The sequence below is a fragment of the Panonychus citri genome, unplaced genomic scaffold (genome assembly GCF_014898815.1).
Source record: "Panonychus citri isolate SS breed McGregor unplaced genomic scaffold, ASM1489881v1 Contig00077, whole genome shotgun sequence".
Classification (NCBI taxonomy): domain Eukaryota; kingdom Metazoa; phylum Arthropoda; class Arachnida; order Trombidiformes; family Tetranychidae; genus Panonychus; species Panonychus citri.
The window spans coordinates 2,069,325-2,088,651 of record NW_026515482.1 but is presented as its reverse complement, the minus strand read 5'-3'; the positions used below and the strand labels follow the sequence as shown (position 1 = coordinate 2,088,651).

The 19,327-nt window shown below is 31.4% G+C and overlaps 3 protein-coding genes and 1 long non-coding RNA gene across 4 annotated transcripts; 3 read left to right on the top strand and 1 right to left on the bottom strand.

Moving 5' to 3' along the window:
• Window positions 1-270: 270 nt before the first annotated feature.
• On the top strand, window positions 271-2,075 carry LOC128386914 (uncharacterized). The gene is made up of 3 exons (XM_053346029.1): window positions 271-1,099; window positions 1,177-1,501; window positions 1,603-2,075. The coding sequence occupies exons 1-3, from the start codon at window positions 1,092-1,094 to the stop codon at window positions 1,618-1,620; spliced, it is 351 nt and encodes a 116-aa protein (XP_053202004.1). The 5' UTR covers window positions 271-1,091; the 3' UTR covers window positions 1,621-2,075.
• A 136-nt stretch (window positions 2,076-2,211) lies between these two features.
• LOC128387032 (sorting nexin-24-like) lies at window positions 2,212-2,736 on the top strand. The gene has a single exon (XM_053346168.1). The coding sequence runs from the start codon at window positions 2,212-2,214 to the stop codon at window positions 2,734-2,736; it is 525 nt and encodes a 174-aa protein (XP_053202143.1).
• A 2,955-nt stretch (window positions 2,737-5,691) lies between these two features.
• LOC128387167 (protein neuralized-like) lies at window positions 5,692-10,679 on the bottom strand. Its single transcript, XM_053346343.1, has 5 exons — window positions 10,418-10,679; window positions 9,779-10,288; window positions 8,405-8,657; window positions 7,307-8,037; window positions 5,692-7,199 (listed from the first exon to the last, which is right to left on the bottom strand). Exons 1-5 carry the CDS (start codon window positions 10,446-10,448, stop codon window positions 7,012-7,014), a joined length of 1,713 nt encoding a protein of 570 aa, XP_053202318.1. The 5' UTR covers window positions 10,449-10,679; the 3' UTR covers window positions 5,692-7,011.
• A 3,151-nt stretch (window positions 10,680-13,830) lies between these two features.
• LOC128387168 (uncharacterized) lies at window positions 13,831-18,557 on the top strand. The gene is made up of 2 exons (XR_008324986.1): window positions 13,831-17,476; window positions 17,567-18,557. It is a non-coding gene; the product is annotated as an uncharacterized LOC128387168 (long non-coding RNA).
• Window positions 18,558-19,327: the final 770 nt, after the last annotated feature.

Below are 19,327 nucleotides of genomic sequence, written 5' to 3'. Positions count from 1 at the left end.
GATCAAAAATGTTGAATGGAAAAAATTTCACCAGGATAACGAATACGATTAAACGATTAACTGACCATGAGATGAATGAATTTATAAAACCAATGATAAAAATAATTTCATTCAGAACTGAACATGTTTTTTCAATGTCACCTTTGAATTATCATATGAATAATATGATAAAACACATTTTGTACCACAATTTATTCAATAGAGATTATCAATGACATTACATAATAGAGTTGACATTGGACGAAATGATATAAATCAAAAATCATTGTAAAAAAAAAGACAATTACTTACAATTAACTCACATTTGAATAAGTGACCAGGGTAAAAGATTATCTGATTGAGCAATGAACTTTCATCGAGCAACAAGTTGTACTTTATTCTTGTTGACAATTATTTTCCTGGATTCAGTGCCAATTATAATCAGCGAAACACCAACTTACCTAAAGAATAGTGTTCCAGGCAAAGCCTCTACAATTATACATGAAACTCAACGAGTAAATATTGTTGAAATAATTTTCGTACTATTGAAAGACATTGTCAATGCGATTATCAATATAATAACAGACAATTTGCTTGGTAAAATTGATGTTAATTCAATGAATTCAATTACAACCATGATCAATGAAACATTAACAGTTCTAATGAATAGTGTACCAATTACAGTTCTGGAAACTTTTCGACAATCTCTTCCCGATGCATCTGAAGTCACGAATCAAGTTTTACAAGAAACGGTCGATGGGCTTATCGAGACGATTAAGAACATTCCAATAGGAGATATAACTTCGAGTTCATCAGCTGATTTTCTCAATGAAAGTAACCATCTATTGTAAAAAAAATTTTCTCGTGCGTTGAATTTTTCTAAATTTTAAGCACCAAAATTAAACTGTTGTTACAAAAGAAAAAAAAATTCTACTCCAATTTTAATTCGTTTTTCTATTGGTAGATGTCACCATTAGATTTCGACAATGAGATGAGTTTTATTTTTTGCGAAAATTGTTTACTCTAATTTTGTGTCTCCGAGATTTTCTAGTTTGTAACAATTTAAGTTTAATGTTTAAAGTGATTGTTCAATTGTATGTTAAGAACTTAAAATGATGAGGTAAAGTAAATTGTAGGTTAATTGTTTGAGAATTGATCTCATTGAATTTTGTATTTTCCTTTCTTGCTATCATCTAGATCGTATTTAAATTCAGGGCAAAAGGTTGAAGCAAAGTGTCCACTTGATCCAACAGCGATTGTCCCTAAAGCGGAAATAACAATCAAACGATTAACTGACCATGAGATGAATGAATTTACCCAACCCAAGATAAGAATAATTTCAATTGAACTTCTTGAAATGGATCTTGGTGAATACGATGAGATGAAAAGTTCATTCAATGTTCATGGAGATAATTTGGAAACTTTAGATTCTCAATTATCTCAAAGTAAATTGAGAAAATCAAAACGTAAACATTATCCCTTTTCACCAGCAATTAAGCTCATCAAATATTCATCGCTATCGGTTAGTTAAATCATTATGATCACAAATTTAATTCTCTTATTATAACATAAGAAAATTTTCTAATTGAATTCTAAATTTTTTCCTGTTCATTATCACTACAGAAAAGGACAAACGGTTGACAATTAACTCTCCAACAATCCAACGTAATTGTTTCTCGTATTTTAAATCTAAATTGTGATTAAAACATTATAAACTCGTCTAATTAATGGAATGAAATTTAACAATAAAGAAAGTTAATGACCAACAATTGAATTAGAATTGAAAATCTGAAGAGAAAAAATTTTACCTCGAATTTAGTTTGTTTTCTATTCGCTAGATGGCGACACTTTTTTCTTCTCCAAAATCTCATGTGTTTGTTTTGATTTTTTCCTCAAGTGATTTATTGATTTAGCTTTTTGATTCTTTCAATTGTTCAATTGTTTTTGCTTTAATTTGTGGCTGCCATTAGTTGATTTCCAAATCAATTAACAAGGAAGTAGTTCAATGTACCTAAAGTTTAGTGATGTAATTTAACTGTCATTGTTGTTATTTTAATTTTCTCCCAATTCTTGACCATTGGGAATTTTTTTATTCATCTGTAAGTCTCATCACTTTGGATTATTGTAAATTTTGATTCTCTTTGTTAATTTGAATCTTTTTTGTTTATATCTTTCAATAGATTTTTAGTTTTTACGATCCACTAACTTGGCTTTTTGTTTATTTATGAAAAAATGGTTAAATTATTTATTCCTTGTCATGAGAATCGGCGATCACCAACTGGACAATTGTATACTGTTTATCGTATTGAGGTTTACCATGATGGATGTTGGAATAGGATTGAAAAAAGATACAACGATTTTTATCAATTACACAAGGAGATGAAGAAAATTTGTTCCACACCCAAGTTTCCACCGAAAAAGATGATGAGAAATCTAAGTAATACCGTTATTGAAGAGAGAAGAAGCCAATTGGAAAATTATCTTCAACAACTAATAAGAAACGAATCGACCCAACCCAATATTTTCCAATTCCTTAGCTTATCTCAAGTGGAAACTAAATCAAACTCTCAATGGAACCAAATAAGACCCCTGTCAATGATTGCATTTTCAAATGATCTATTAAATAGTCCAGACGATGATGATGGATTAGAAGGATCATCTCCATCATCTTTGCCCGATATCGTACTTAAAGGAGCACTGGAAGCATTTTATTCCAACAACAATGAACAATTTAGGCATAGAATTGACCACAATTAATATCATCCTGATGGATTTTAACTGATTTACAACATTTTACATTTCAAAAGACTCAAAAAGTTCAGTCAAGAAAAAGATTCAAAGACAGAGATGACATTTAATCCTGAATTCTAATCACTTTCAATGTCTGCAAATCAAAGTTATCATCGAACAATTAATTTAATCACCAACTTTCATAGTCTTTAATTGAATCTTCGTTCAGTGTCAATCATTCCCATTTCAAAGATTCTGGTCCTTAATCTGATCACAATGTTGATCCAAAGCTAAATCAACTTTTGGCATTTTAATCCACTACCTGTTATCATCGTTAACTAATCAACAAATTGCCAAATGAATTGAATTTACCTTAATTTAATTGCTCCTTTGACTTTAAATGATATTTATACATATTAACATGAAAGACTATCAAGCCAAATCACCACAAATAATAGTCTAATTGCTGATGAATATAAAACCAAATTAATTTATAATTTTCGCAGCAAATTTGTTGATCTAAAACAAATTTCAACAAAAGTCTATTCTTAATCAGCCTAAATTGTTAACTACTTACCAATGTTTAAAATGCTTCCCAACAATTTAAACCAACCATATTACCTTAAAAATTAGTCAAATCTAATATACAAATGAAATCAAATCAAATTAATGTAATTCCCCAAACTAATTGATATTATTTCTTATTCACCCATAATTTATATTAATCTTATCATCTCATCATTGTTTTCATCATCATCATCTCCTTACGATATCATCTTATCCTCTTATTTTCATTCATCACTTATCATTGTCACGATCATATTACACCTTAAACTTGGCTCAACAATTGAAAACCATAGAGAGTGAGAGAGAGAGAAAGATAATCATATGTTAACTTACAACAATTTACTTAATCGTGACCATGGAGATTAATTGTTAACCTACGAAGAGAAAGAAAATTTCATTAACTGGGTCATCATTATGATCTTCAATCTCCACCCAATAAGTGAAAGTCGAAAAGGCCGAACCCATGAGATGGAAAAGGAAGTTGCAATTAATCCGCCAACAAGAACAACAATTAAAAGGAGAAACAAAAGAAAACTTAATGTTGACCATTTAATCAACAATCAACTCGCCTAATGATTCAATTGAAACCAATTAACAATCTAATCATGAGGTTAGAAATGAAGGAGAAACTCAGAGAATCAACTGAACATCTCATCGAATAATTAATCCTTCAAACCAAAATTAACTCCAACGATGAAACCAACACAATTATCGAGCAACAATTAATTATTTTCTCTTCACCCTCAAACCAACAATGTTTATATAAATTTTCAAACAATTTAAACGATTCTCCGCAACTTATATCATATATAACAATTAAAGAAAACAATTTCTTCATAACAATTAACTTTCTCTATTATTCTCTATCAATTTGATTACCTGTGGAAATTAATGGAAAACCGTTGTTCCGTTGTAATTTATTTGATTCTTTCTTGATTGTATATCAATGGAAATAATTAATTCTCACAATTAGAAATTAATTCTATCCTTATGTTCATCATCTTGAACAATATCAGAATCCAATGGGTGTGATCAGTTTCTGTTTCCTTAGTCAACTGATTCTTAAGACAGAGTAAAGTTACTTTGAGAAGATGAAGATGAAAACAACCGGAAGACAAGCAACTTAATTTACACAGAGAGAGTAAAATAGGTGGACACCATTTCCGTTTTCAAAGGAAATAACTTTTTTCTATTCTAATAGTTTCTTTTTCTCAAGAAACAAGAGCCTCCAATTGAAAATCTCTTATGGTTTACATGAGATAACAATAGAATCATTTCCATCATTAGTGTTACATTGAAACAATTTACTGTTTCCAATGAAACCAATTAAAGTTAATTGTTGATCTTTCATTGATTTTAAGTTCGTTAATTATCTCTAATCAATGCATTAGAAAAAGAGCCAAATTGACAATCTGTTTGTCTTATTATTAAGCTAATCAGCAATGGCTCAAGGAAGATAATCTTAACCCTTTGTTAATTACTTTGTTTATTTTAGTTGATTAGTGATAATTAATTGTTAATCAACGTCGGCAAATATTAGATTTGCACATTTGACTATTTTTAGATTAACTTTTCCGAGTTAATCTTTTGGGAATCTCTCAGAATGATAATGTCCATTTGGTCAATTTAATGACAATAATGTATTGACCATTGTCGGCCAATTGACCTTTCCAGTTGACCGAACATGAGAGCGCTATTAATAGTGCGAAGAAATTATCGACCATTAATATTATCATTTCCTCTTCGAACTATTGTAAAAACTAAAGTTCGAAAAAAAACTTTTCTCGAAATCTCTTTATACAAACCTTTCTTTTCACCCATCGAACTCATTAGAACCACAATTTACTAATATTATACATCAGTAGGTTATCATTTCCTCTCTCACTCTCCATCCTCATCCTCATCCTCATCATCATCATCATCATCTTATTATTACATTAATATATATGATTACCATTCTTACCCTAATATTAACCTCTCCCACTTTTAGTATAACATTTTACTTACCTTTCCCTCCTCTTCTTATCATCATTGATCTTCCTCTTTCATCACGATTACCTTTCACCTCTCTCTCTCTCTCTCTCTCCATCTTCCAGAATAGAATCAAATTAAAGGTCATCTCATACATTATGAAACAGAAACAACAACAATCAACTAATCATAATCGTGATCATAATCAAAAAGCAATAGAAACAAACTTTTTCAAGGTTAATCCATAAGAGAGATCTAGTTACTATCAACATCCATAATCATTATTATCACCACCTTAAAATTAAAGGGCCAAGCCTAAACTGACCCAACCTCTCACCCCCACCTCCCCCTGGGGTTCATCTTAATGATTAAGGTTCATGATCAACAACAACAATCCCCAGGAAAAGATACAAAGTTGAAAGAAAAAATTTTCCAAGTAAAAAATTATAATCAATAATTTATTATCCATATAATAACTATTATCATTTTCAATGATGGAGCGATAATTTTTTCAATATATTTACACAGGTAAGGTTATATTTTTACATGGAGATTCAGACAAAAAAAGTTTTGGTTTTAACATTTGAATTGAAGGGGAAAAAAATATATAAAGTCTTTGTTATTGATAAATTAGATAAAAAAATTTTCTCTTGATAATTTATAGTTTTTCTCGTTGACTTTGTGAATTCACATTGAAACCAATGGGTGTAGGTGTGTGTTTGTGTGTGTGTATGAGAGAGATGATGATGATGATTATGATTCCGAGGAAGAAGAGAAATGAGAAAGAGAGATGATGAAGATAAAGTCCATTTCCTTTGTAATATTTTTGTTAGTATTTAAATGGCAAAGTTAGAAAACCGTTGTTTCCGTTTTTCTATGGATAATATTAGAATTGTGATCTTTTCTCTTGCTTTTCTTAGGTTATTATTGTTATTATTTGGTACCTTTTGTACCTTATCAATAGTATAAGAAGCAAGATCGGGGTGTGGATCAGTTTACCAAGGTATCGCAACGGAAGTTTACAAGGGATAAGAAAACACGTTAAGGTGGAGACCGGAGCTACTTCCGTTTTACTATTTATAATAGCGTAGTGATGAAAGTGACATCGCCTCGTTAACCTCGCCACCACCACCAACGCCATTAACATTACCACCATTTTCAAATAAAAAGGTCAATAGATAAACTTTTTCCCCGACTTTAGGTTAACAACTTTGTTACAAATGTAATTGCCCTTAAGGGTTTGTTGTTGTTGTTTTCACTTGGCTATGGGAAAATCATGAGATTTAGACTGACCAATGGACGGTTTTAAAGGTAATTTGGAGAGAGAGTTCAAAGGTTACTTGGGTTTTTTCGTCGAAGGAAAAAAAATTGTAACCGTATGGATGGAGGATTAACAACATGATTGAAAACTGGATTAGATTTAATTTGCTTCTTCATCATCTGATTGACTTTTGCTTTTGCTTAACATCTTAGGCGTTGAGATGATCTAATTGAATGGACCAGAATATTAATGATATTTGATTAGATTTTAGCTGGAAAATTTGATTGTGATCAGTTAATGATGTGGGTGGTAATCAGGATTATTCATCAGCTGTTCAGATAATCTCTTTCATTGGAATCATAATGCTGACTAACAAGATGATTGATGATGATGGTGACTCGATGCTGGTGATTTCGGTGTATATTTGGAAAACAAAATTCATAACAAAACTTTTTTTTTGGCGAATCGAATATCCAAAAAAAAAACAAATTCTTTTTCGTCTTTTATGCATAATAAGTTCTGATAACGTCCAAAATACGAGCTCGACAAATTGGACATCGTCCACCATTTTGTCCTTTCCATTGTTTAACTGCACATTCATAACACATACACATATGACCACAGGTATAAAGGACACAATTAATTGGCGATTCAAAGCAAACTGTACATTCTGATTCAACATTAAGAGATCCTAATGATTAAAATACAAGATGGAAAAAGGAAATGATTAGTTAATCATCAATAAGATTAAAGATAATTAGGAAAATTAGAGAGAGAGAGAGAGAGATTAAAACTTACCAGTTGAATGACTTGAAGGTATCGATCGACAATCAGTTAATCTTGTAGTTGATGTTGATTGATATTGACTTAGATTAGTCAAGGTTGAGTTATTTTCAGAGGGACAGGAAGTTGATGATAATCCATAAGTTGACCAGCACTTTTGCCTATTGGTCAACATTGAATTTTGCTTAGGTAATCGTGACTGTGAGTGATGATTAGGTGAATAATAATGATTGGATTTAGATGTAACTGATTGACTAAGATTAACTTGATTTGAAGCTTTCATTGTGTTCACTTTGTTACTATTAATGTTCATCACTTTCTCAGGTAACATAACACCAAGTGATTTAATTTTAATTGTACTTCCGTAAAGATCAAAGAAAGGGTAGAAACTTTGAGATTGGTCAACGTGCATTAAGGTTACTGGTGGTTGACGATTTTTGGTCATGATAACTTGACCTGTTTCCGTTATTTTAAAGGCAATTTCATCACCGGCAATCGGCCTGTTGGCAATATCCTTGATTACAATCCAATATTCTGGTCTATCAAGTAGGATGTGAGGATCATCAGGTAAATCGTCAGTGTTAAGTGTTGATGGATTACAAGTTGTTAGGCCAAAGGCTAAACTTCCGGTGTAAAGTTCATCAGTTTTAAGAACTTGAATAATCATTTTTTCACCTAAACGTAAAGGTCGTTGGGCGAAAACATAACCTCTTGAATATTGAGAATCACAACGTTCAGCGGTTGACCTGAGGTGAGAAAGAGAAAAACAAGAAAATTGATATTTAGTTTCATTCCGAAAAGATATCGAATAACATTTCAAACGTTTCATTGTCTAACATGATGATAACCATGGAAATGTGAGGATAAGAGAATTTTTCTCTCTCTTTCATTTGCATATTCAAGGTTCTCACATCATCTTCATCTTCATCTTTCGCATCATTTGAAACCTTGACACCAAATCAAGGGCAAAGGAAAAACAAATAAACATAAATATCGCATCATTTTACAAGGTTAAGTTTCCCCTCTGATAATTTCAAGATGAACAACAAGATGATGATGATAAATACATGAAACGGAAGTGGTATCATTAAGAAGATGATAATAAACACTTACCCATCACTAGATAAAGTCATATTACATCCTCTGGTCCTATGAAAAGGTAACGGTAATAGGTTATTACCACGATAGATTTGGGGTAAAGGTTCTCGGTTGACCGAGGATGAGATTCGTCGTAGTGTTGAATATTCAGCAAGGGAAGATGAACCGGATGGAGATGATGATGATGATGATGAGATTTGATGATTAGTAGTAGTAGTTGATGAGTAAATGGATTCGGTTAACCTGTTTTTACTGATATACCTTGAATCTATGGGAGAGAGAGAGAGGAAATAAAAATAAAGGTTAGGCTCAAAGTTATATAATAATAATAAAAAAGTTCATAGAAAAATAAATCTAAAGGTAAATCCATCAAAGAAAATAACAAATTAAACCTGACAAGGTTTGGCCTTTCCATGGGCAAGGCCACAGGTAAATTTGAGATATTTACAGGAAAAGATGAGATTGAATCGAGGCTTGGTTTCTATTGAAGATCAATTTTAAATTGTCTCAATCGTTTTCTCAATCATCAACTTTGATACCTTTGTAACATCATGATGACCATCATCATAATCATCTTGGTGATATATTTTTCCGAGGAAAAAAAAACTTTTTTTCTGCATGCAAAAGACTAATGAATTTAGGAATTGATTCAATAATCGATTATCGCCTACTCAGGTGAGTTATCAACATTTTATCATTTCTCTCTCTCTCTCTCTCATGCCAACGCCCTTTCTACAAGCCTCCTCTTCAATTCCCAAATTTCGCCCTAATTTTTGTTTTCTGCTTCTTCTATCTTCCTCTTCGCCTCTTCATCTTCATCTTCATCTTCATCTTTATCTTCATCCTCTCACCTCTTGTTGATGGATGTGATTACTAAGAGAGAGAAGCTAAATTAATGCTCTTTTCTGAAAGATCGTTGAAAATGTTTCATCGTTATTTGTGTAGGATGTTGACCGAAACATTATCATCATTACTGGACATCATCATCATCATCAATGATTATAATCATCATCCATTCAACCATAAAAACAAATTAAAGTTTCCACACTTTCTGATTTAACTTCGTAACTACTCAAAAAACTTAACTACTATCAAGTTAATTGTTCTGTTCTGATTTGTTGATTTCGAAGTGAACAGGAAAAAAAATCATTCAAATAATTATAATCAACCATGAGAATTAGATTGACGAATTGAATTAAATCAAGTCTAACGATTTACAAATTTATTTGGCACTTTTGACAGAACTGCTGATGACCACTGGTCATCCAATTCTAGATTGTTGTATAAATGAAAGGTGATTCAATTTCATCAGGTAAATTGTCAGTTAAATTAATAGGATTTACAAGTAGGTTATTTGATTGATTAGCTCTTGATTAACTTGGTGCTTACCTAAAAATTTTATTGCAGTTGTAGATCCGTAGATGTCCAGTAAAGCCCAGAAGGGTTTAGTTGTGTCCACTTCGGTGAGGAAAATACCCTTGTCCTCACCATTAACTGAGTAATAGGATTTACCTGATTCATCAGTCCAATAGGTCAACACATTTTCAACAATAGCGTAACGGTCACTCAATGCTTTAGCCCAGAATCCTGGTTTTGAGGTTAACTCAGGGCAAGCATATTTGGGAAGATGACCCTTTAATTTACAAGGGTCAGTTGTGGTGAAACCAAATCGTAATGCACCATTCCAATTGGTCGAAGTGGTCATAAATTTAATCGAAACTGGTTCATCAACCCGAACAGGTCGAGATGAGAAAACAATTCCTTCACAAAAACTTTCCAATCGCTCAGCAATTGAACCGTTTCCAGTTAATCTGATATTATCTCCATGAACAGGGTGGAAATGAAGGGCAGTTGGTTGATTGGCTATCGATTTATCCTGTTTATGTTTAGGACATCGAGCTAATCGTTTAAGTAATAACAACACAACCACAGAGAAAGAGGCAGAAAAAGAGAGAGAGAGAGAGAGAGAAAATCGATAAATATCAAAATAGTAAAGACAAAAATCAATAAAGTCGAGATTCTACTTACTTATACTCTTGATTTTTTTCAGAATTTTCATGATGAATTGGTTGATTTAATTGTAAACACAAATTCCAAGTAAATAACAACAATAAAGTGTTGGTAATCCGAATGTTGTATTAGCACAAAGAGAGACACTAAGAGAAAGGTTTAAGATGTTGAATTAACAATAATGTGGATTTGATGTTCACGTCATGAGCAGAGACTAAGAAGTGAATGAAACGAGTCACTATCAAGAAGAGTAAGAGATGATGAAGGTGATGAGGGATGAGAAGGAGCGCATGTGTGATGATAAAGATGAATGGAAGAGAAAATTATCGGAAATGAGGGAGAAGAGAATAAAAGATCTAATAAGAAAGAGCAGAAAGAGAAAAAGAAAGAGAGACCGACGGATGTATACCATATGCCATAGAGAAAAGAAGAGAGAGAGAGAGAATTTCCTTCATCATCATTATCATCTCTCTCTCTCTCACTTCCTTACAAACTCTTAGCTCTTTCAGCGGCTGTTGTTCATCAGGCCAGTTTTTCCTCTCTCTCTCTTCTCGTTCTCCTCTTGTTACATTAGCATCTCCCTTCATCTTCACTGCGCCTTTACCTTTGAGGCCTTTTGGTCGCGTGGCTCTGGTCGATCATCAAAAACGACGTCTGTTCAGAGTCTTAATGACTTAACGCGTGCCACGCGAGTTCGTATAACATTTGCTCAATAGCGATAATAATAACATGACATCTGCCTTTATCTTTTCTCTCTCTTTCTCTTTTTCTCTCTCATTTTTCTTTCTTTTTATTCTTTCTTCATCTTTTTGTTGATCTTCTGTGTTAACAGCTTCCGATTTTTGTGGCTCGTGGCCCACCTCCTCTTTCTTAACCCTCTTTTATCCTCTTCTTCTTCTTCATCATCATCATCTTGATCTTCATCTTCTTCTCCATCCTCATCCTCATCTTCTTCTTCTTTTCCTTTAATCATGGCTCCTTTTCTCCTTATTTAACATAATCTTTATACTCTTCCCCATCTTCTTTATCTTCCTATTTCTTGATGATAATCCAGCTTCCAATACTAATCAATTGAATGATTATTATTGTTTGTTGATTATTGATGAGCTACTTTCTTGCCAAATGGCTTCCACATTATAATCAACAATCAATTTGACATCAACACGATGATAACAATGATCAGATGAAGAGCAACAAAAGTCTAATCATTGTTAATTCAATTGATTCCAAGACTTAATCAATTGATTGTAAATACTCATGAAATTATTCAGTCTCATATTCAACTCAATAAACTAATGCCAACAAATTGTAAATTACACTTGAAAATGAGATAATCTTAATGATTAAATGTCTCTCTCTCTCTCTCTCAATAAAACAATTAATCATTCACATGGTGAAATTTAATTATTGTCTTTAACTCTGTAACAATTAACAATCTTTGTTGAAGTATCAAGAATTCAAGGTTTTGTTTACAACATTTTCATGCAAAGATGATGAAGATAATCATCTCTCTCTCTCTCTCTCTCTCTCTCTGCTCTTAATCTTTCATCTTCATCTCTTCATGTTACTATTTTTATCTTCATTCCTACACTAGAAGAATATCTTAAAATAACTTCCGTTTCCCATTCTTTTTGTAAACAAAACTTTCATTTCCATTGATAATTCAAAGTTCTTGACAATTTCATGTTCTTTTCTTGTTATGAAGTAACTTATTTTTCAATTCGATGCCAAGTTCAATCATGATAACACGATAATGACATTTCACCTTGACCTGAGTTTCTCAAGGTTCATACACAATTAATGTCTAATTATATCAATCATTATGGTGACTAGTTAGCAATAATGCACTAACTGTAACTGTAATTTTCATTAGACAACAACCAAGTATAAGACAACATAACAAACAATTGTTAATCAGTACAATTAACATCAACTTATCATTATTTGATCCAATTGTATTAGAAAGTATTAATTTTTAATCTTGTTTAGACTTGAAACAATTTAACTTAACAATAATCTAATCACAGTCTTGTTGATTGTTCAATGACATCTCTCATGTCTGTAACAAGTAAACAGTTTTAATTGGTAATCTTAATTGTTTAGATACAAGACTTGCACTCAGCCAAAGAGATAATCAATTGTAATCTTAAAATTTGCACTCTAATTGATTATCTACAAATAATTTAAATCAACAATGTAACAATTTTACATTATAAGAAAACAAAATTAAATAAAATCTCAATTTCAGATTCACTTTCTGATGTTACTGAGTCTTTGAAGAGTGAACATAAAAACTACCTCTATTACATGTGCTTTTTTCATCATGTTAATTTAACTATGTGAACAATTAAAATTAATATTGTTATTAATTCATCAATTTAATTATTCTTAAATTTGTGACTGTGAACTGATTCAGTTAAGATGAAATTAAATTTATTGAAATGGTCATTGGGTTTTCTGAATCTCTTCAAGGATGGTCAAGGGTAAGACTTTGAAATACCACGTTTTAAAAAAATAAACAGGTACTTGACAATCAATACTAATACTATTATTATTAATAACTAATCTAATTAACTCTTAATTGAGTTTTCTTAATAAACAAATTAGCTCTAACGAGTGACCTTAAAAAAAGACTGAGGGAGCTAAAGTTCCCGTAGACAAAAGACTGATTCCCTCACAGGGAAAAGAATAAAAAATTAAAACAAAGAAAAAATTGAAATTTATCAACAATACTGATCAATTAGTACTCAGTTAATCTATTACTTCCGTTTTTGTTTTAATATTTTCTCTCTTCTAACTTTTACTATTAATAATTATGATCTCGTAATAATGATGAGTGAATCAAATTGGAACCCACCATTATATTGAATTGAAAACCAGAAAAAGGAATCGATTTGAATCTTACCATGGATAAGGAATCAAAAAACAAATTGGACAAATCACTTGGACTAAAGACTAATTATTAATAATATTTAATCTATTGTATATAAAAAATGAATAATAATTATAAATGTAACCTCAACTTATAACTGTAAAATGATAGGGAGGTAATCATTGAAGGTTACCTAGAGGTTTTATAACCTCTCGAGCTGTATCCTCATTTTTCAGTTCAAATAAATACAATCGTCACATTAACTTCTTTGGTAACTCGAAATTGACCAAACCTTGAAGATGGCGATGGTCATTAGATAATGAAAACAACCTCTGTGTGTCCATCACAATGATACCAATCAACAGCTGAGCAAGTATCTGACCAGAGAGAGAGAGAGAGACCAGAAGTTGGAGTCTTTTACAATTGAATGGCCTCGAAGAGACATGAGGCCATGAGCCGGAGGACACGAGCCATAAGAAGTACATCGACATCGTCCAAGGCCTAACACACGACAATAAACATCTGGCTCTGTGTCTTCGGTTCACCTTTACGATATAATCGCTACCCGATGCCAACCATAAGGCCATATGATTTTCATGAATAGAATCAAACCGAATTACTAATATTTACTACAGAAATTTCAAAATTTTCGATATCTCAACATTCATAATAATATAAACATCATTTAATTGTAAACAGAATTGGTTTATATCCATTGGAGAAAAGTTCACAGCTATTTACTAATTCAACAATTAGCAAGATAATAATATAATAACTGAAATTGTGTCAACACAATTAACATCTAAATACGCAATAAAATTGAATATTCACAGTTACACTCAATTATGATCTTCGATATTAAATGAATCACCATCAGAAAATTCTGGTTAATTTTGATAAAAAGACAAAGAAAAATTCTGATTCCAAATAATCATTTAGGTTTTTTTTTTCATTAAATGATAATCATTGTTTTCATTTCTTTATCAATATTAATCAATTGTTTCAATTCAGTGATCAATAATCAATCAACTAACAGAGTGATTAAATATATTGGTTTCCTTGTAATTGTACTCGAAAGATTAGTAATTATTTTTACTATTTTTTTTTATTCATAGTTGATTTAATTAATAGATCTAAACAAAGTTCAATGATGATCAAAACTCATGATTGCTTATCAAATTGTCAATATTAGTTTATTGATTGATTATTGGTTACTGATTTGATTGCAATTAGATTACAATTATGTTCATGTATTGATTATCTATCTATTGTCTTAGTGATTAGTCAAAATAATTGAAGTATTTGCTGTTACTTTTTTGATTACTGAATCAAATCACTAAACACTGATTTAAATTAGATTGTGATTTAATAATAATAACATGAATACATAAATTGCAGCTACAATTAACAGAAAATAGTAATTATTTAGTAATTGTGACAAAAAATAAACTTCAAAAATGAATAAGTTTTTTTCAAGTAATATTTTCATTTCTTTTGATACAATTGATTTTAATCAAATCAATTCAATCATCAAGTATGAACTGTAAGGGCAAATGCTCAAGTGATTTAAGTGCCTTAGACTGGTGAAAGGTTACAATTTGATATTGGAAATACTGACAATTTAAATGGTCAAGCTCAAGAAATTGGAGTCCATTTTATCAAATGCTGGGTACCAGGATTGTAATTCCCTGCGGTAGACGGACAGAGATGGGAAACGCTACGTCAAAATCCTATCCCGATGATAAAGTTGACCTGATTGATGGTAAATCAATTTACCATTAAACGATAATCAATTATGGTGCAATCGGACAATTATTCAGGAAGATGATTCCTCTTTTCCTTTGGCTTTAATTGAATCTGGTCAGTTAATTGTTGAACCAACTCGATACCAAGTTACCTTTCATCTTAATTAGTGATGTTTTGGTTTGAAAAGTTGATTGTTATACTTACAATTTGTTTGGTTCAAGTAAGAAACGATTGTCGCTGATCTTGTTCATTTTATGTTAACCTTACGGTCACTTTTTGCAAAATTTCAATCATCAGTTGCTAATCTTCAATGATAATATTCAATTAATTGTGTGAACAAACAATTTACATGCTATGGAAAGATGAGGATGAAAAAATGATTCTCATGAAGAGATTATCTTTCCACTAACATAATGAATACTCACCCTGAGATTCAGGGTTGTTATGTGAAAATACTAATAGGATTTGACTTGTTCATCCACCAAGATAATCATAAATATTAGTACATATGATAATCTTATGATTATAAGTCTATGGATCAGTTAGTTAGTTAATTTTGTTGGTGACAAACAACAATCACTGAGAAAAAAAAGTAATCATTTGGTGGCTTTTGATTACCTTGGTTGCTTACCTGTGAGTGTGTTGATTAACCTTCTTGTTTTTGTATCTTCGTAACGAGAAAATCATCAAATCGGAACAATGGGAAAAACAAACTAACTTTGTTTTCCCTATTTCTTGATTGTTGACAATTAACGATTCGATGTATGTGTCTGTATATATTTTCCCTGTTAAGATTCATGCCTTTAAGACTTTGGTACATTAGAACTTTTTTCCTTCACCTTCCAACAACTAAGAAAATGAAAACATTTCCTTTTGGGCGGAAATGAAGTCCACCCTTATCCCAGTAACTTCCGTTTCTCTTTAAACTGATCACACCCGAGGTTCCTTTCGGGTAATGTAATAATATAATGGGAAGATGATGATGATGATGAAGAGAGGAAGATAAATATTTCGTATATTATGTATTTATGGATAAGAAATTGTTACGATATTTATTATGTAAGTTAAATAACAAATTGGGCGGAAATGGGCTCATAGCGATTAACATAATCACCTTAATCTTTTTCAATTTTGTTTCCCTCCGTTTGTTGATGATTAAGTTTAACATGATAATCTATCTGATTAATTATTACTCTTTAAATTGTTTCAATTAATTGGTTGTTGGATTGGAGATTTTATTAGAAGACTGTTGGTTATAATTAATTTCGATTGATTGGAAATTTTTGATCGAAACTTATGAAATTGGAATATAATATTTGCTCTTGTCTTTTGATCGAGATTTAATCGGTTCGTTTTCTTTTGATCGATTTCAATGGATACGAATTTATGTTCATAATCGAAAGCTTCGATTCTAAACGGAAAAGACTTGTAAAAGTTTTATTCGATCACCTTTCGATTAGATCGATTGACGAAAAAATTACCTTCGAATCCATTTAAAAGTCCATTAGGTGCCATCTATTAGATGGCCTGGTTAATAGTATTATTTAAGTGTGAGCTTTAAAATTCCCGTTAAAATGACCTACAAGAGGATCTGATTGGTGAATTTTTAATAATTGAGAAAAAAATGTTAATAAGGAACCAAAATTTAGACAACCGATTGAGAAAATTAGTCTCATCCCCTTTAGACTTAAATCTTCATACGAATTAAAGTCCAAGTTTGTAAGCGGTCACTTCGTTAGCATTTTAAAAGTCCAAATTTAAAAGGAAAAGTTTGAGGAGAGCGCAGACAAAGTCTCCATCTAGTGTTTCGGATTGAAACCAAACTGAGATGTTAGTTGAAAATTCGATATTAGTGCTGCCATCTAGTGTATGAGAAGGAAAATTGGATAAAAAGATCGAAAATAATTGATAACATTATTGATCTTATCTATTAGCTAATGATCACGATCGTTTGTAAGGAACAAAAGAAAAAGAAGCAACATTTTCGATCTGATAATATTTTTCTTTATTCATATTGCAAATAATGTCCAGAAGAACAAAGTTATTATAAAGAAAGTGGGAGAAAAAGAGAAAGATAGATAACAAGAAAATTCATAGAACCCTAACCAAAGAATCCACATGAAAAGTAATTCAGCAAAGAGAGAGAGAGAGAGAGAGAGAGAGAGAGAGAGAGAGAGAGAAGAGAAAAACTTGTTCAAAATCCAAGGTTAATCCATTAAGGGAGCAATAGCAAAGAAGATGATGATGATGGAGTGAGCGAAAGAAAAAGAGAAATATAGAAGAAAAAGGCGATGAAGAAGATGAAGAAGATGAAGAGAATGATGATGATGATGTAGACGAGAAGGCAAAATAATATTAGATGACCTGAAGGCAAAGAAGAGAAAATCTTCAAGAAAAAGTTATACAAATATCAGAACAAAATATCATCTTTTATGAACAAAGAACTCGATAATCTTAAGGTGAGTTTAAAATTCTCTCTTTTTCTCTTCTCTTTCACCCAGTCAAGAGTCTTTTGTGTTCATCTCTCCTCTCTCTCTCTCTCTCTCTAGTGATACGAGGTTACCATTCACATTGAATTTACCATTCATCAATTTAAACTACAACAATCAAGGGTAACAATCAAAAAAGATCAAGGTAAATGGTTATGTATGTTAAGGGGCAGAAATAAAGTTGAACCTTTGAAAAAAACCATCAAAATTTAATATGACATTAAAAACCATATCAAATGGTGCACAAACCTTACCCTCCCCGTCCCTAATGCTTAAATATATGTACACATATCAACGTAAATATATATACATGGTAACCCAAAATTTCATTAAATGTATCAAAAAGTCCAATGGATAAACAAAGGACGAAAAATAGTAACAAAAGTTGCACAAATTGACTTCGGACAATGATATTGACCCTCGGGTCACAACAGGTTATTACATTTTCATTGCAGTTCTCTGGCACTACTACTGGTAACAATATTATTCCGTTTTTTTTGCAATGTGTGTTTTTTAATGACCTTTGCAAAAGAGGGAGGAGAAGAAGGTAAAAAGGTGAGCGAAAGAAAAGAGAAAGAAATAAAGAGAGAGAAAAAAAATTCTTTCTAAACGATTACAGGTAAGAAAGAAGAAGAAAAAAACTATGGATTGAAGAGGAAACTCCAGAGGTGGAAAGAGCGTTTGATGATGGCGAGAGAGAGAGAGAGAGAGAGAGAGAGAGCGACTTGTATGTATTTAACTTTGATATTTTTTCTTCATCATCATCATCATTTTCTTCTTTCTCTTCATCTTTAAGAAGAAGAAGAAGAAGAAGAAGATGAAGAAGAACCAATTACCTGTTACGCTAACAACATTTGAAGTGGAAAAGATTCTTGATACGCTCACTGAGCATTTCCGTTCACCAGAATAAGAGAAACTCACCAAAAGTGAAGGAGAAAAAGAAAAGAAGGTGAAGAAGTAAAACAAGATGATGATGAAAAGAAGATGATCATCATGAGTGAGAAAGAGGGAGAAAAGCAAGTTGAAGAAGATAAAGAGAGAGAGAGAGAGAGAGAGAGAAAGAAAAAAACGTAAAAAGATATACATACATTCACCAAGCAACTTTACTTGTGATTCTGTATCCGCATCCTCATCATCTGCTCTCACCTAAAAATCACATAACTTCTTGTGTCTTAAAGCATCTTATCATCTCTCTCTCTCTCTCTCTTTATCTTCTTCATCCATATTATCATCATCTCGAAAACCTCTTTCTCTCCTTTGACCATTATTTAAAATGATTCTTTCCTTTTACAGTTTCATCTTCTCATTTCTTTTTTTTCTCATCAATTCATCTGTAAATTTCTACAAAGATGATGACCTACAATCTTTTCAATTCATTCTAATCAATCTTTTCTTCATCTTCATCATCTTCATCCCTTGCGAATACTTAACATTCTTATAAGAGAGAAAGAAAGAAAGAGAGAGAGAGAGAGAGAGAGAGAGAGAGAGAAATTTTCTCTGGAAATTCAAAATAACTGTAATATGCAAATTGTTACAATTTGCAATCAACCAACAACAATTAAGCGAAAACAATTAAGACATCGTTCATTTTACCAACAGCAAACAAGAAAAAAACACATCCAAAGTCAACAGATTGAATTATAATGTTATCATTAATTATTATGTCAGATTTTTTAAAAAAAGCACAACAATCAATGTTATCATCACAATTATCTTCATCGTTGTTCAATTTATATATTTAATATTATGTTTGACCAAACAAATGACCAAAAGAAACACAGTAACAACATAAAATGATAATAGTTGACCATATGATCCAGA

Excerpts from the sequence above, each read along its gene's own strand:
- LOC128387032 (XM_053346168.1), top strand. The coding sequence starts at position 2,212 with ATGGTTAAATTATTTATTCCTTGTCATGAGAATCGGCGATCACCAACT.
- LOC128387167 (XM_053346343.1), bottom strand. The coding sequence starts at position 10,448 with ATGAAAATTCTGAAAAAAATCAAGAGTATAA. Across the intron at positions 10,289-10,417 it reads GAAAAAAATCAAGAGTATAA|CTCGATGTCCTAAACATAAA; the intron begins GTAAGTAGAATC and ends TTAAACGATTAG. Across the intron at positions 7,200-7,306 it reads ACCTTCAAGTCATTCAACTG|GATCTCTTAATGTTGAATCA; the intron begins GTAAGTTTTAAT and ends TTTAATCATTAG.